Below are 18023 nucleotides of genomic sequence, written 5' to 3'. Positions count from 1 at the left end.
GGTCAGAATTTGAATGAAAGGAAATAACATCAGAAAAGCATAATTGTGAAAGGATTGACCGGCACTTCCTGTTTCAGTCCTGAGGGCAGCTACACGGACGACACCAGTCAGGAGCATCACACGCCGCACCACCGCTCCGCCCCCGCGCAGCCCAACGCCGACCCCCACGAGTTCGACGACGAGTTCGACGACGACGACCCGCTGCCCGTCATCGGCCACTGCAAGGCGCTGTACTCCTTCGGCGGTACGAGTCCCTGGGACTCCTGCTGGCGCGGCAGCGGGAGGGTTAACTGTGTTCGGACACGGTGGAAATAAAAACGTGTTTTAACGGAAAGTTCATTCACTCCATTATTTCGTCTTAACTGGATTTTCTCTGTCGCTTTCAGGTCAGAATGAAGGGACGCTGACGATGGCGGAAAATGAGGTAAAGGTCATTTTAACTTCTGACTTGTGGTATAGAAATATTGAAAATGTTGCTATTCTCATCTAAATATCGTCAAATATGAAAATTAAAATGCATTAGCAGAAATGCCTTTTCATTTCAAGGCTATAGCGGCATTATTTGACTCATAAATAAAATTAATAATAGAACATCCATCTTATGTAGGTCGCACATTTTAATTTCAGCTCTATTATAATCCTACTGTGGTCATTTTAAGTTTATTTTAAACCACCTGTGGTTGATTGTAAGTATTTCAATCCTACTATTGTGATTCTAACTATTTAAAGTTTATTTTATTCCTACTTTGGTGACTTTAGTTATATTTTAGTCCTACAATGGTAATTTGTAGTTTTCTTAGTCCTACAATTGGTAACTTTACCTCTATTTTAATGCTACTATGGTCATTTTAAGTTTATTTTAGTTCGACTTTGGTGATTTTTGCTCCATTTTAATTCCTACTGTAGTAGTTTAATCCTACTATGGTAGTTTTAGCTCTATTTTAATCCTACTAGATTAAATTTGAGTATTTTAATCCGATTATGGTGATTTCAGGTCTATTCTAATTCTACTATGGTCCTTTTTGCTGTATTTTAATCATACTATGGTCATTTTAAGTTTATTTTAGTCCTACTTTGGTAGTTTTAGCTCTATTTGAATCCTACTATGGTCATTTTAAGTCTATTTTAATCCTACTATGGTCTGACTGTCTCCGCCGGGTCTCCAGGTGCTGTACATCATCGAGGAGGACAAAGGCGACGGGTGGACTCGGGCGAGGAAGCAGAGCGGCGAGGAAGGCTACGTCCCCACCTCCTACGTAGAAATCACCATGGAGAAGAACAGCAAAGGTGCCGTCACCTACATCTGAGGCCTCGCTGTCCTCTGTCTGTCCTCTCATTTCTCCGCGTCTCATTCTGGCTCACGGTGCCGGAAAGAGACGGAACCTCCCGCATGGACCGTCTGTCCTCATCTGGCCCCACCCACCCCTTCACATGGCCACGCCCCCCTCATATGGCCCCACCCCCATCACGTCTCCTTAACACTGAAACCATCTGCAGACTATGCGTGTGTGTTTAAGCTGCTTCCAATCGATCAAAAGGTTTTTTTTATATATATTGGAAACAAGATTTTATTTGTTTTTGCTTTCTGTTCACTTTTTATATTGCAGATGTTTAAACTTTGATTTTAATCCGACTGCAGTGTTTGTTTGTTTGTTTGTTTTGTTTGTTTCTGTCGTTGCCATCGCACCGAGACGATCCAGTTTGAAAACTTAAACTTTGTTAAAGGAGTTTCATTGTTTGGCTGCGTTACGACACAAGTTTTTTCCTGGAAGTACAAATATTATCCAGAATATCAAAGGAGATGTCGACGCTTTGATTTTATTCAACAAAACAGGCAATTATCCTTTTTTTTTTTTTTTTTTTTTAATTGAAAAAAAAAAAATGCATTTGTTGTTGTCTTCTCTACAAATTTACAAATACAAATAAGTTTTTCGTTTTTTAAAAATCACTAAAAAATCTGATCCTGCGTTTTGCTCTGATTGATGCTTTTAATTGAATTATTTCTATAAAGGGGGTGAAAATATGAAACAAAAAAGATAGAAAATTTGCCAGTTTTAGCAGTAAATTGTTAATTTTATCAGATTTTTGCTCATTTCAATGACGAATAACAGATTTCTTTGCGTGTCGGTGCAGATAATTCATACGAATGCAAATATTTACAAGAAGAAAATAAGTCTTTTTTTTTTACAACGGCAAAATCTTTTATAATCCTGCAGAAATAAATCTGAATATTGTGATGAAAAGATAGAAATTACAGGTTTATTCTTTATAATTCTTTGTTAACTGAAACGTTTTCTACTTGAGTCATTGATTAAAATCAGTTTCCCGACACGAGAGTGTTTTTAAGAGCTCGGAGACGTTTTTTGTTTTTAATCCTTTTATCAAACTGGATCAGCTTCGTGTCGTCGTTCAGTTCAACAGGTGGAAATATTCCAGTGGCGTGCACGTGCGTGCGTGTGCACGTGCGTGTGCACGTGTGTTAACATTGTCTCTCTCCGTGTGGCTGCAGGTTGCTCCTGAGGTCTGCAGAGTGGCCGGGCGATGTGATTGGCTGGTGGAGGGCTCGCACTGATCTTGTCGGTGGTGAGAGAGAGAGAGAGAGAGAAAGAGAGAGAGAAAGAGAGAGAGAGAGAGATGAAGCAGCAGCCAGGGAAGTCTTTATCATCACATTTGTTTTCATTTTTGCATGTTTGCATGCTCTCATAACCACCGCAGAAAGATCATTGGACAGGAAGTGACGTGTGACCTGTCACAATAATAGAACTGAATAGTGGCGTTTAACCACAGCGCCCTCTGGTGACCCCTCTGGGTTCAGTTTATTAGGCACAGCAGGCTGAAGGTTTTTTTTTTTTAACAGAGCAACATTCATACACAACGTGAATGATAAAGTACAAAATCATCCATCAATCCATTATTTAATCTGGTTTTAGTAGAAAACTTCAGCTGCTGGTTCCTAATAAACTGCAGTTTTCTGGATTGAACCCCACGAGGCCGCCGAGAACTCCAGTAACTCCGGCAACATCCATGATCGTCACACTTCGGAAGACGACCGAGTGCGGCGCACTAACTTCTAACGGGACTAAACCTGCAGCAGGTCGGCGTTGAGGTTCAGGTACTCGCCACGTAACAGTATTTATCAGGTACTCTCTATGTAACAGGTACCGACACAGTATTTGTCAGGTACTCTATTTAACAGTGATGACTAACCACCACTCTCACTCGTCATGCGTCTGCCTGCCTGAGCCACTCTGCTCCTCATGCCTGCCGCCATCGTCCTCCATCAGCCGCATGTGTTCAACACCAACCTGTGTGTGTGTGTGTGTGTGTGTGTGTGTGTGTGTGTGTGTGTGTGTGTGTGTGTGTGTCTGTGTGTCTGTGTGTGTGTGTGTGTGTGTGTGTGTGTGTTCATTCATTTTATTTATGTTTCTCTGAGACTCATGAGATAGACAGCAGGTCAGGATCTCTTGTTTTTCTCCTGCAATTCCACCGCTCCACCAGCAGATGGCCTCGTCGCTTCATCAAAACTTCAACTTGATCCAGACTGGGACACTTTTTTTTCTTCTTCTTTAAAACACCAAACGACGTTGACGGATCTCTGGTGTTGTAGCAGTGAAGGACTCTGCCTTAAAACTTTTTGTTTGTTTGTTTGTTTGTTTGTTTGTTTGTTTTTAACTCAACTGCTCTTCATCAGCGGACTCTTCACTTCTTCTGCCTCCATGTAATCAGCTGGGTATTTGTCGATGTGATCACACTGCTAAGCGTCTACACGTTACATGTGTGTGTTCATGACGTGTGCCTGTGTGTAATATGATGTAACCGCCTGCAGCTACACGTCACATGACATGCTTTCGGTTCAAGACCACGTGGAATGTTAAGTGATGCAGGAGCGCGTTACGTTACGCGTACGTATCTGACGTGCTTTCAGTCACACGCTCGACCACGGGAACATGATGCGTTACGAACATACGACATGTTCATGTAACGCGTTAACATGTTACGTTACGTATTTACGATGCGTTCATGTAACACGTGAACATGTTACGTATTTACGATGCGTTCATGTAACACGTGAACATGTTACGTATTTACGATGCGTTCATGTAACACGTGGACATGTTACGTATTTACGATGCGTTCATGTAACATGTTACGTTACGTATTTACGATGCGTTCATGTAATGCGTGAACATGTTACGTTACGGATTTGCGATGCGTTCATGTAACACGTGAACATGTTACGTTACGGATTTGCGATGCGTTCATGTAACACGTGAACATGTTACGTTACGGATTTACGATGCGTTCATGTAACGCGTGAACATGTTATGTATTTACGATGCATTCATGTAACGCGTGGACATGTTACGTTACGTATTTACGATGCGTTCATGTAACGCGTGAACATGTTACGTTACGGATTTGCCCAAGCGTCAATTCGTTACACAAACACATGTCAGGTGTACTTTAACTCACCTGTGTGTGTGTGTGTGTGTGTGTGTGTGTGTGTGTGTGTGTGTGTGTGTGTGTGTGTGTGTGTGTGTGTGTCTGCTTCTGCACACACGTTGTCTGTGTCCGGTAAGAATCTGCGCTACAGCGAGCGAACTCGTTTCCACGTCGCCCGCCGGCATGCATGTGACGTGTTTCTATCGTGGACACCCAGTCAGTGACACGCACCATCACGTCGACCTGCAGCGCGTGTCGTATTTGTACGCCGCCACGTGATCGTGTGCACGATGACGTGCAAGATCACGTGCGCATATCTTCAGTTGAGTGTCTCACGTCATTGAATATGATTTGTACATATGAACATGTGTTGAATGTTTCCATGGTGATTGTTGCTGTTGTCTGATTGGTCGACGCTCTTCGTGAGACGCCACCAGGTTTGAATTGAACCGACGCACTTTGCCCTGAACTTCTACAGCGTTTGAATGAGTGAATGAGTGAAGTCCTGTGCAGTCTGCTGAGAGACGTGAACTTTATTATCGATGACCACTGTGTAGAGGTGAGAAAACACGGCTCCTCCTGATGAGCCTCATACTTGTTTCTAACGTTTGATGAACAAAGACAAACTTTTTTTTTTTTTTTTTTTTTTTGCATGATTTTTCTAGATTCTTTGAATCTTCAAACGGCTCGACGCTTCCTCCGCTAAAACGCTAAAATTCTCCGACGAAACTTTCTTATTTCCACAGGAAACACAGACGAGGGACGTCTTCTATTTCTGTTCAAAATCTTCATTTAAAAAAAAAAAGTAAAAAAAAATGTTAAATCTGAGCGGAATCGTTTTTAACGCGACACTTAAGCTTCTTGTTTTCGCGGCGCCTGGAGACGCCGGGGTCGTCCTCCGGCGTGTCGGAAGTGTTCGATACGTTGAAGTACTTTGTCCTCTGAGTCTGAGTACATTTAAATGCTACCTATCTTTATTGGGGTTTGTTTGATGTCGGTTTCCCGCCGCGCAGCTCCTCGTTTTTTTTACCGTTTTTGAATATATTCGTTTCGTCTTCGCAGGTTTTTTTAATCCAACTTGTGTTTTTGAACCGTTTCTGGCTCCGACTCGTTCGGCGACTTTTCAGTGATAATTGTAAAACAAAAAAGTGACTTTATCGATAGTGGATGTCTTCCAGTTGCTGGTTTTGTTGGACAAAATGTCCAAAACCCAAAGATACTCGACTGTTTGTGGTTAATCTCATTCAAGAAGCTGTAAAAAGCAAACGTTAAGATTTTTCTCTTTTTTTTTTTTTTTTAATAAAAATAATAAATTGTATTGATATCATGATTGTTTCTGCACTAAAGTGAACTTCCTGCTTCACGTTGTCACAGTCATTCACATTGCAGGGACTTTGATGGTATTTTTAACATAAATCGGACTGAACACTCCCGAGTTCAAAGGTTTTTTTTTGTTTTTTTTGCCTGTATGCAAATTTTGAGTGTAACATCCCTTTAATTTAAAACAAAAACTTTTTCTAAACTGTCCTAATCAATAATATACATCTAAAAACTGTGTGCGTGCGTGTGTGTGTGTGTGGCTGATGGCCGCCGCGCTTCAATCGTTTTAACGACATTTAAGAGAAACGGGAAACACTTGTGTACTGAATCGTATCGTGAGCTGCTCAGCGAAAAAACACACACTTCACTACATTCCTGTAATAAACTCTGTGTGTGTGTGTGTCAAAGCCCTCTTAATGAATCAGGTAAATCTGGAATAAAAACACTAAAACAGCAGGTACAATGTGTTTAAACAGGATGTCAGTCTGTTTATTTGCTTGTTTGTTGTTGTTTTTTTTTACCATGTTGTATCCAATGGCAGTACTTCTCTCTCCATATCGTTCTGCACAGATGTTTTTTACTTTGAATGTTGTCAGACACTTTGTGAACAAAAAGCATTTTCTTTTTCTTCTTCTTCTTCTACTTGTTCTTCTCTTTCAAACCATCGTTCTAATAAAATACGCAGAAAAAAAAACCGAGTGTGTTGAAGTTTGTGGGGGAAAAGAAAATCGTATTTGACCTTCAGGTCAAATTTAGAAAGTTTATGAAGAGGGACGCAATTGTACTTCACCCCAATAGGGGGCAGCACAGTAACACGGAGTCCACCACAGAAGAAGGAAAAAAAAAAAGTAAACAAAGAAGAAGAGCTAGAATCTTTGTGACAGTGTTGTTATCGGAGTGTTTTGTGGACTTTTGGTCCAGTGGACTCTTCCTTCGGCTGTTCTGCAGACAGACATGCACCGCTGCACCGCGAGGTGAGACTCGTTTTATCAGAACTCACTTTACCGAGCTTCGTTCTTCTCCAGACCCGCGCCGCCACGACCTTTGACCAACTGGGCTTAAGGGTTAATTTCATGTTGCGCTGAGCGTTAATGAGCCGCAGACATGAATGTAAGTCGAGCCAGAAGCGCCAGAAGTTTCTTCTGCGTGTTTACCGACTCAGCGCAGGAGCCCCGGGCGTCATGTCCTGATTTATGACCTGCTCCTACCCCTACCCCTGCCCCTGCTCCTGCCCGTGCCCCTGCTCCTGCCCCTACCCCTGCTCCTGTGTGTGTATGGCAACAGGAAGTAACGTGCCTGAAGTTACAAACTAGACTAAAACTACTTCCCAAACTATACAAACTACTTCCTAAACTGGACTAAAACTACCTCCTAAACTGGACTAAAACTACTTCCTAAACTGGACTTAAACTACCTCCTAAACAAGACTAGAACTACTTCCTAAACTGGACTTAAACTACCTCCTAAACAAGACTAGAACTACTTCCTAAACTGGACTTAAACAACTTCCTAAACTAGACTAAAACAACTTCCTAAACTAGACTAAAACTACTTCCTAAACTGGACTTAAACTACCTCCTAAACTAGACTAAAACTACTTCCTAAACTGGACTTAAACTACCTCCTAAACAAGACTAGAACTACTTCCTAAACTGGACTTAAACTACCTCCTAAACTAGACTAGAACTACTTCCTAAACTGGACTTAAACAACTTCCTAAACTAGACTAAAACTACTTCCTAAACTAGACTAAAACAACTTCCTAAACTAGACTAAAACTACTTCCTAAACTGGACTTAAACTACCTCCTAAACTAGACTAAAACTACTTCCTAAACTGGACTTAAACTACCTCCTAAACTAGACTAGAACTACTTCCTAAACTGGACTTAAACTACCTCCTAAACTAGACTAAAACTACTTCCTAAACTGGACTTAAACTACCTCCTAAACTAGACTAGAACTACTTCCTAAACTGGACTTAAACTACTTCCTAAACTAGGTTAAAACTGGCTGTGTTTTGATTGTGTTGTTGTGATTGTGTGTTGTTGTTGTTGCGCTGCAGGTTTGTGGAGCAGCACTGGCGCCCCTCGGTGCGCTGGACAAGCTCCGCCCCCGTGAGGAGGAAAGCTCTGCGCAGCTCCTTCCCGGTGCTTGACCTCCCCGTCCCGCCGTCCCACAGACACGTCTACCAGGCAAACGTCCAGAACAGCAGCGCCTGCTGCCACAAGTACGTGAAGAGAAAATGAGATCTTCTGTCATGAAAGTCTCACGTTTACATGATTTCAAATGAAAAAACCAAAACTAAATCTCTCTCTGGTCTGTCTGTCTCTGGTCTGTCCCTCTCTGGTCTGTCTCTCTCTCTGGTCTGTCTCTCTCTGGTCTGTCTGTCTCTGGTCTGTCCCTCTCTGGTCTGTCTCTCTCTGGTCTGTCTCTCTCTCTGGTCTGTCCCTCTCTGGTCTGTCTCTCTCTCTGGTCTGTCTCTCTCTGGTCTGTCTCTCTCTGGTCTGTCTCTCTCTGGTCTGTCTGTCTCTCTCTGGTCTGTCTGTCTCTGGTCTGTCCCTCCCTGGTCCGTGTGTCTCAGGTTCTCGGAGCTCAGTGAGCGGGTGAGGAAAGGGGGAGGAGACAGCGCAGTGACCAGACACACCCAGAGGAACAAGAAGCTTCTGGTGAGGGACAGGCTCCGCCTCCTCCTGGATGACGAGGACTACCTGGAGCTGTCTCCGTTCGCTGGTCTGGGCCTGCCGTATGGAGACATCCCTTCAGCCGGCTGCCTGACCGGTCAGCCTCTCGCCCCTGACCCCTGACCTCTGACCTCTTGACCTCACCACCGTCATTGGAACTCAGATGTGTTCTCCTGTGTCTCCGCCAGGCGTCGGCAGGATCAACGGGCTCTGGTGCGTCTTCATCGCCAACGACGCGACGGTGAAAGGCGGCACGGCGTACCCCATCACGGTGAAGAAGCAGCTGCGAGCGCAGCAGATCGCCGTCCAGAACCGGCTGCCCTGCGTCTACCTGGTGGACTCTGGGGGGGCGTTTCTCCCCCTGCAGGTAACGCGCCTCCCAGGCCCACATCAGCACCGATAAACAAATAAACATCATTTCCTCATAGTAATACCATAAAAAATTGTTTCTGCCGCTGTTTGAAGTATTTATTTTGTTTAATTTTTTTCTTTTGTCGTTGTCCTCTATTGATCCCCTTGTATCTCCCGCGTTTAATTTTATTTAATTTAATTTTATTTAATTTTATTTTATTTTATTTAAGTACAGGGAGGAGGACGGGCTGCGACACTGGTGTGAAAATGATTTATTATATTTATTTAATATATATTTTTATTATGTATATATCATTTATTTACTATTTTTCTTGTTAATATATATATATATATATATATATTTCTTTTTTTGTTTTGTTTTGTTTGGGCCCTTTGTTCAAACCAGAATCGCCCACAAGGGGGCGCATCCCATAAGGGAGTTTTTGATTTTGCCAATACAGGAGGCTGTACACATACATATATATATATATATATATATATATATATATATATATAATTTATTTTTTAAAATTTTTGGAAATATGAAGACAAATGACCACTGGGGTGTAAAATGAATAATTGTTGAGGTGGAGAAGCGGTAGAAGTAAATAAACTCCTGCTCCTTTTCAGATATGTTTTAGCATTATTTATTTAACTACTTATTTATTTATTTGTTCTGTTACGTTTATTTGTTCTATGCGTGCTTATTTAAGTTTGTTGTTGTTGTTTTGAGTAATTTACTTTGTGCCCACATACCTGAAATAAACTTTTCAATCAATCACGATGTCACAACACAAACACATTTTATTGTAGGATTATTGTAGTACTGTAGTTTTAGATTTATCATCCAAACTGAGACCTGAGCGAAAAAAGGAAAACATGTCAAGATATGAAAATTAAAATGCGTTCTTTCTTTTTCATTTCAAGGTTACAGCGGCGTCGTTTGACTCGACAATAAAATGAATAACAAATCATCCAAACTGCTTTTTTTATTTTCCTCTTTAAGTTGCACATTTATAACAGAACTAAAAAGAACGTTTTCGTACAGAAGACGGCTCAGAATTCAGTTGGATGATTGATTATACATTTTATCTATGAGTCAAAAAAAAACAATGCAGTTATGTTTGGATGGATGAAAATATATTTCATGTAAATACATTTCAAATCAATTCTTGATTAATATTCGTTTCTATACATTTTTTAATCAAATCCAGTTGATTTTCCCATAAAAGAAAACGTTCTACAATACCGTGGATATATCGTCTAACTTCCAAACTGGTTGAAACATAAAGGATTAAATGTTTCTTCTCTTTTTATCTGAACATTTTTCTGATTTAATTTCCTGTTTGTGTGAAAATGTCCAGTCAGAGATCTTTCCTGACAGGATGCACGGAGGGAGGACGTTTTACAACGAAGCCATCATGTCCGCCATGAAAATCCCCCAGGTAATCTATTACTATGGACAGTACTTAAAATAAAAAAAAGAAGAAGAAAAAGAATGTTGCTTGAATATGATTTTTTATTTTTTTTTAAACGTGTCTGATAGATTATTTCTTCGTTGTAACCATCGTTCTCCTTAATGCATCCGATCCCAATAGAAACCAGTTTTTCTCATTTTTATGAGCAACATGCATTTGTGGGATGAGCAACGGAGCTACTTTCAGAAATCTGTTTTTGTATTTCATTTGAGTCGTACTTGTTTGCTCCAACGGTTCAAGTACAAATCAAAGTTGTATTGTACTGGTAAGGGAAGGTTTGTGTAATGAAGGGACCTGTTGTACGTGACGCTGCTGTTCTATCAACACAAACCTGCACGTCTTCCAGAAACGCCTCATTTCCTCGTTACAACGTGAATCTTGGCGTTGGACCTCAGTTGAAAGAGAAAACTTTGTTCAAACCAGAATCGCCCACAAGGGGGCGCACATCCAAAACAGTAGGTTTTTGATTATCGTCGACACAGGAGGCTGATAGAAACCACCGCGGCGGCGGCCAGCGGGCAAGTTTTATATTAGCTTTATATTAGATTGTTGTTTTTTTTGTTCCTTTAGATTTTAAGGAGGCTGGAAGAGGATCCATGTGAACCTGCCAGTGTTGACATATAAAAAAAAACCAAAAAGCACTTGCTGATCCTGCAGGTGGCGCTGGTGTGCGGCTCGTGCACGGCGGGCGGCGCTTACGTACCCACGATGGCGGAGGAGGCTGTGATGGTGCACCGCATAGGAACCATCTTCCTGGGAGGACCGCCGCTGGTCAAGGCTGCGACAGGAGAGGAGGTTACACCCGAGGACCTGGGAGGAGCCAAGCTTCATGCTGAGTAGGTTCACCGCTCCATCACCAACATCACTCCGTCATCTCCCCATCACCCCGGGGAACTCTTGGTTCTCAGTGCTGCCCCCTGGAGGCTCCGAGGGTTTCTACAGAACTCTTGGTTCTCAGTGCTGCCCCCTGGAGGCTCCGAGGGTTTCTACAGAACTCTTGGTTCTCAGTGCTGCCCCCTGGAGGCTCCGAGGGTTTCTACAGAACTCTTGGTTCTCAGTGCTGCCCCCTGGAGGCTCCGAGGGTTTCTACAGAACTCTTGGTTCTCAGGTTTACTGATGGAGGAGCAACTTCTTTCCTTTCTCACTCATCATGTGTCACTATTACATTCCTGTCATCTGTGCTATCTCGTTCTTTGTCTGTCCCTCCCTCTCTCTCTCTCTCTCTCTCCCTCATTCCCTCCCTCCCTCTCTCTCTTCCTCTCCCTTTCTGTCTCTCTCTCTCTCTCTCCCTCCCTCCCTGTTCCCCTCCCTCTCTCTCTCCCTCCCTCCCTCTTCCTCTCCCTCCTTCCCTCCCTCCCTCTCTCTCTTCCTCTCCCTTTCTGTCCCCCTCCCCCCCTCCCTGTCCCCCCCCTCTCTCTCCCCCCCTCCCTCCCTCTTCCTCTCCCCCTCTCTCTCCCTTCCTCTCCCTCCCTCCCTCTTCCTCTCCCTCCCTCTCTCTCGCCCTCCCTCCCTCTTCCTCTCCCTCCCCCCCTCTTCCTCTCCCTCTCTCCCCCCTCCCTGTTCCCCTCCCTCCCTCTCTCCCTCTCTCTCTGTCCCTCCCTCCCTCCCTGTCCCCCTCCCGCTCCCTCCCTCTCTCTCTCCCTCCCTCTCCCTCTCTCCCTCCCTCTCTCTTCCTCTCCCTCTCTCCCTCCCTCCCTCCCTCTTCCTCTCCCTCCCTGTTCCCCTCCCTTCCTCTCTCCCTCCCTCCCTCCCTCCCTCTCTCTCCCTCTCTCCTTCCCTCCCTGTTCCCCTCCCTTCCTCTCTCCCTCAGTAGAAGCAGACCAGTGAGCTCTCAGTTCTTTCTCTCTGTTTTCAGGGTGAGTGGTTGTGTGGATCACTTTGCCTGGGAGGAGACGGAGGCGTTCCTCTACACCAGGAACATCATATCCACCCTCAACTTCCATCTGCCCGAGGAAGAGGAAGAGAGGAAGGAGGAAGAGCCCCTGCAGAGTTCAGAGGAGCTGCTGGGACTCGCTCCCAAGAGCTTCAGCCACAGTCTGGATGTTCGACTGGTAAACAAAGCAAACTAACCCCGTCCGCTGTCACGATGGACGGAATCGTCCTGCATTCAGAGTCCATCGTTTTTAAATCCCTCGTGTATGTCCTCGTTAAAAAACTACTTCATTCTCTGAAAGCTGCCGTTGTTGGAATTAGGTTTTGTGTTTGTGTGCAGATCGTGTCTCGGCTGGTCGATGGCAGCCGATTCCAGGAGTTTAAATCTGGCTACGGCGCCACGCTGGTCACCGGCTTCGCAAAGGTTCATGGGTAAAAAGTCCAACGTGCTCTGAAGCGTCCCCAAGGGAACACACAAAGAAATGTACATTACTCTCTCACTAGACATTTCAATCATTTATTCTTCTACTTATCATTTTATACGGATCACAAATACTCTCTGTGAGCAATACTGAAAACTGTGTGAAAATACTTACAGGCAAATATTTTCCAAACAACTCAAAGCTTTGCTGAATAATAATAATTCTTATTATACAGTTACATTACAATTATTATTTTATATATAAACATACGTATTTATTATGATATAATCATTATCTATCAGTAATTACTGTGTATTCAGGAGTAGAAGTTGATAACTTCAGGGATGTAAAAAATGCCCCGAGAATCCAAACTACTTTTTTTTATATATTTTTTTTATTCAGATGTTTTGGTTTTTATTTCTTTATTCACTTTATTCCTTTTGTGGAGCTGAAATTAATAGTTTCTACTATCAAGAGATTGAAACCATGAAAATCTCCAAAGAATTAGAAATGAAGGTATGCAGCAGCAGCAACAACAACAAAATCATTGGTAGTAATAAATAAATAAATAAATAAATACACTGTGGAGGTTCAGATACACAGTGGTAATGACTGCAGTGCGCTAGACAGTGGTTAAATGTTCAAGGTGCGACAATAAAAAAGAAAAAGTTATAAACAATGTTATACCTTTTATAATTGTTCTATTAATTAGATTTAAATTTATACACATTTTAAATTTAAAAAAAGTCAATAATTTGCATCATAATTTCAAAAAAATTTTTTACAACATTGAATACTCTCCTCCCCTTGTGTGTGTAATATGCCCACCTGAAAAATAAGATGTTAAATTATATAAATATTTTTCTACTTTAATTGTGTTTTTGAAAATGGTCATTATCACAATCATGTCAAAGAATAATTTATTTTGAAAATGTTTAGACCTTAAAATCTTCTATTGTATTTTGTCATGATATCTTAATATTTATTTAATTAGAATATGCCAAAAAAATCTAACTAATTAAATTTTAAACAAATATTTGCAACACTGGTTCACTTGCATTATCATTTTTCAAATCCTACGACTGATCCCCCTAATATTTACTCAGGTTTTGGGTTTATTGTTGAGTCAGCCCTAATCCTGAACATTGAATACACATTCATTTGACTTTTTCTTAGTCTTTTAAGTGCCATATTGATCGTAATGTCGATGGAGTATATGATGGAAAAGAGGAAACATTTTCTACAGCATTCAAATGCCATATTTACATTTTTTATTTTATTTACGACGTCACTAGTTTTATAGTGAAATGCCTAAAATGTCAATGATTTACAGCAACCGTCACTTTTTGGTCAAATATTCCTTTACACTGAATACAGTACAGTACACAGTAATATCTTTAATTTGAGTACAAACCATAACGGGTACTATTGTCGTGGGGCTTTTTTAAGAAGAAACTAAAAACATTAAAATCTTTGGTCTCAGCCACCTGGTGGGAATCGCAGCCAGTAACGGAGAGCTGTCCTCCGAGGCGGCGCTGAAGGGAAGCCATTTTGTCCAGCTGTGTGACCAGAGAGACGTCCCACTCGTCTTCCTCCAGAACACGGCGTCAACGCCACCGCTGACACTGTCCGCCACACAGGTACCACTGACACTGTCCGCCACACAGGTACCACTGACACTGTCCGCCACACAGGTACTACTGACACTGTCCACCACACAGGTACTACTGACACTGGTACCACTGACACTGTCCGCCACACAGGTACTACTGACACTGTCCACCACACAGGTACTACTGACACTGTCCACCACACAGGTACTACTGACACTGGTACTACTGACACTGTCCACCACACAGGTACTACTGACACTGGTACCACTGACACTGTCCGCCACACAGGTACCACTGACACTGTCCACCACACAGGTACTACTAACACTGGTACTACTGACACTGTCCACCACACAGGTACTTCAAGATAAATGTACTCACTGTGGAGTTCACTAGGACTACATTGTGTCAACTCAGTGTGTGTGTGTGTGTGTGTGTGTGTGTGTGTGTGTGTGTGTGTGTGTGTGTGTGTGTGTGTGTGTGTGTGTGTGTGTGTGTGTGTGTGTGTGTGTGTGTGTGTGTGTGTGTGTGTGTGTGTGTGTGTGTGTGTGTGTGTGTGTGTGTGTGTGTGTGTCTTCCAGTCAGAGGTCAGCGGTAATCGTCTGAAGGCTCTGGGTTCCATGATGTCTGCGATAGCATGCGCCTCCGTCCCCAAAATCACCGTGGTGATCGGCGGCTGCCACGGCGTGGATAGCTACAGCATGGTGAGCCTCTCCTCCGTCTGGAGCTGCTGAAGGTCGACGTCTCAGTTTGTTCAGAACATCAACGTAGTCCTGAAGCTTGGAACTGAAGCCAGAGCATGTGAAGGTTGTGTTTGTGCAAACCCTCCTAGGAGGAAGTTAATTAGGTTAAATAATATGAAATAAACTGACCTATGTCACAATTTTAGCTCCACAAAATCACGACATTGGGTAATTTTTTTTTTCCTGAAATCTTATAAAACTGTTTTTTGAATCGACTGAGAATCATCAAATACTGCTTTCATCGTGAAAATGTTATAGAAGTTATAGAGCTGTGAACTTAAACATGGTCACACTGTCACATCAGTGTTTGCACTGGACGGTTGGTTGGATGGACGGTCCGTCCATCCATCCATCCATCCATCCATCAGATTTTGTGGAAAATACTACATTTTGGCATCAAAATGACTTTTACCCCAAAGTGTTTAGAGATATATGTTCAGTGGAAATGAGGAAAATATTGACGAGAATTTGTGATTGGTGTAAATGTACATATCATTTGGATATGATGACGTCACAAGATGGTGACCATGTTGGAATTGATTTTGAAAACACATAAAAGTGACCTCTGAACATATTTTCACATCAGATTCTCTTTGTCTTGGCGTGTTTCAAATGAAAAAGACGAAGATCCCTCTGAGAACCTCTGGACCAGTTCGGGAGACGGGAAAGGACGTTTATAGAATCGATAGAAAACAAAGTCTTCACCCAGCAAACTTCAGCCCTGATGTGTGGATCGGATCTCATTGACGCGTCTCCTCCTCCCCCTCAGTGTGGACGGGCCTTTGACCCCAACTTCCTGTACCTGTGGCCCAACGCCAGAGTGTCCCTGATGGCGCCGGGCGAGGCCAGCTCTCTGCTTCCCCCTGGTGGTGAGCAAGAGCAGGAGGAGAAGTTGAACCGGCGGCTGGAGGAGGAGAGCTCTGCTTTCTTCTCCTCCGGCAGGTTGTGGGACGACGGAGTGATTCTGCCCCAGGACACGAGGAAGGTAACGTAAACTAACATGACGTGGTGTAGCATAGCATAACACAGCTAATCTAACGACATGACGATGATGATGATGTTGATGATGACGATGGCGCCCAGCGGGCATCGTGGAGAATCAGTAATCCTGAACATGGCGTCTCTGTGTTCATGTATTGAAGGTTCTCAGAGACTCCCTGGACATCATCAAGCAGCAGCAGTACCAGCTGTCCACCAGCAAATCACAGGCAGCGCCGCTGCGCATGTAAAGGTCTTCGTCCTGCCGCCACTCGCTTCCTCTGGACGCCACAAGCTGCCGCCAGCTACGTTCACGACAGAGAAAAAATACTCAATAGTTTCCTCTCACGTAGTTAGTGAAAACACCACAAGCAGTTCTGCATATAAAAAGTAATAATTTATACTTAAAGATCAGTTTGTTTGTTTGTTTGTTTGTTTGTTTGTTTGTTTGTTTGTGGCCTTCCCGGTTCAAATGTGAAGCTGCTGCACGCGAGGAAATGACTCACAAACTTCACATTAAAACCACTTTTCCGACGAACAGAATGTATTTGCATGGATACTCTGCGGAGTACCCTGGTACCACACCCACTGGCCTCGTCTGTATTCACCTGGCCGGCGCTCCCTCGCAGAAACTTTGAAGGTGCGTTGCCATGGTAACGTAGCTTAACCAAAATCTAATGGCTTGGTCCTTCGATGATGAGTCATCCATGGAGATTTCACCCAATTCGGGTGAGTTATTTTTTTTTTTTGCGAAGAGTTGGTAAAATACATCCATACAAACCAATAAATAAATAAATAAATACACCAGAAAACAATATGACAGCTAGACTTTCGTTGGCGAAGGTGAAAAGGTCAACAAGTCTTCTTGGACGCGTAGTTTCCTCCATCTAACTCACATCTAACGTTTAATCGCTCCAGGATTTTCTCTTACTAGGACACAATTGCAAAGTATTTGTACTCTTTTTAAACACTTTTTTTTTTGAGAGTTTGTGAGATTCAGTCATGACCAGAATCTCCACATGGAATCTATCGGTCGGGATTTTATCAAAGCAACTGAAAGACAGAAATCATCTGCTGTTGTGTTTCTGATTGTGAAGCTTTGGTTTGAAATGAATCTGGTGGCTGCGGCTGTGACAGATTTGTAAAGTTCTCACTTAAACCAGTTTGGGAAAAGTCTGGAACAATGTTCAAAGACATGGAGACACATCAGGGGTTGTCCAAAAGCTAATTGTGATTTTCGACTGTGTAATATTAGTTTTACACATTGAAATTAAAAAAATTTAAAATTGCACTATGTAATTACAGTTACAGTATTGATGTCGTTAAAGATTTTTGTATGTTTTTAAGATTAAAATCCTTCAATCACAAAACTTGTGTGCTTGTTTTGATAAAATGTGTAATTTGTTGATTGTAAAAACAAAAACCAAGATGAATGAAATGGGGTTTAAGTGTTTTATTGTATAGCACTGTATTAATCCCAGAGGGGAAATTCATACCGAATGACCCATCAGTGGCAGTGCTCAAGGGGAGCTTTTTGGGGGGGGGGGGGGGATTGCTCATTCTACCAGTTTGTCAGCAACGGAGTTTGTGCCGGCGCCTGTCAATGACGTCACACACATTATGATCTACAGCAACTCCATACAAACAAGCGCCAACGTGAGAAACAGACTAAGTGTCACTGTCACCCATCACACGTCTTTACAGCATTAAGTGGGCGAAAAAAGGACATTTCATAAAATCAGACGAAGCACCACCAGACGCGTTCTGCCTCTAAACTCTCCTGTTTATATTATAATATTGGACATAGCGATCAAGGTAGAATTTTTATGAAAAAGTTTATCTACCTATCTACCTACCTACCTATCTATCTATCTATCTATCTATCTATCTATCTATCTATCTATCTATCTATCTATCTATCTATCTATCTATCTATCTATCTATCTATCTATCTATCTATCTATCTATCTATCTATCTATCTATCTATCTATCTATCTATCTATCTATCTATCTATCTATCTATCTATCCAGCCCGTAATGTAGTTTGTTTATATGGAGTTGCCGTAAATCATATAGTGTGTGACGTCTTTGACAGGCGCAATATTCGTCCAATATTTTG

General features: G+C 42.5%; 2 protein-coding genes across 6 annotated transcripts in view; both read left to right on the top strand.

Moving 5' to 3' along the window:
* Nucleotides 1–5237, top strand: part of fnbp1l (formin binding protein 1-like) — a 47896-nt gene extending 42659 nt beyond the window's left edge. The window contains exons 13-16 of one of the 3 annotated variants that reach the window (XM_080473520.1): nucleotides 78–244; nucleotides 387–424; nucleotides 1167–1287; nucleotides 2510–5237. In XM_080473520.1, the coding sequence (XP_080329646.1) occupies nucleotides 78–244; nucleotides 387–424; nucleotides 1167–1287; nucleotides 2510–2520 (337 nt within the window). In that variant the 3' untranslated portion in view covers nucleotides 2521–5237. Of the gene's footprint in view, nucleotides 1–77; nucleotides 245–386; nucleotides 425–1166; nucleotides 2333–2509 lie in introns of those variants that run through there. The other 2 variants (XM_080473519.1, XM_080473518.1) reach the window with 2 other exon arrangements.
* Nucleotides 5238–6579: 1342 nt separating this feature from the next.
* On the top strand, nucleotides 6580–17270 carry LOC308115956 (biotin-dependent 3-methylcrotonyl-coenzyme A carboxylase beta1 subunit). Of its 3 annotated transcripts, none has more exons than XR_013935745.1 (12): nucleotides 6580–6737; nucleotides 7828–7992; nucleotides 8347–8543; nucleotides 8635–8813; nucleotides 10162–10242; nucleotides 10933–11111; nucleotides 12131–12326; nucleotides 12488–12579; nucleotides 14053–14209; nucleotides 14764–14886; nucleotides 15512–15910; nucleotides 16068–17269. XR_013935745.1 is itself a non-coding variant. In XM_080473843.1 (12 exons), the coding sequence occupies exons 1-12, from the start codon at nucleotides 6718–6720 to the stop codon at nucleotides 16152–16154; spliced, it is 1692 nt and encodes a 563-aa protein (XP_080329969.1). In that variant the 5' UTR covers nucleotides 6592–6717; the 3' UTR covers nucleotides 16155–17270. The 3 variants fall into 3 exon arrangements, 1 of the variants encoding a protein (XP_080329969.1); XR_013935744.1 differs by having other exon boundaries at nucleotides 6592–6737; nucleotides 15547–15910; nucleotides 16068–17270; XM_080473843.1 differs by having other exon boundaries at nucleotides 6592–6737; nucleotides 15695–15910; nucleotides 16068–17270.
* The last annotated feature ends 753 nt before the right edge of the window (nucleotides 17271–18023 follow it).

This window comes from Lipophrys pholis (genome assembly GCF_963383615.2).
Source record: "Lipophrys pholis genome assembly, chromosome: 10".
NCBI lineage: Eukaryota > Metazoa > Chordata > Actinopteri > Blenniiformes > Blenniidae > Lipophrys > Lipophrys pholis.
This window is presented reverse-complemented; position numbering and strand designations above follow the sequence as displayed.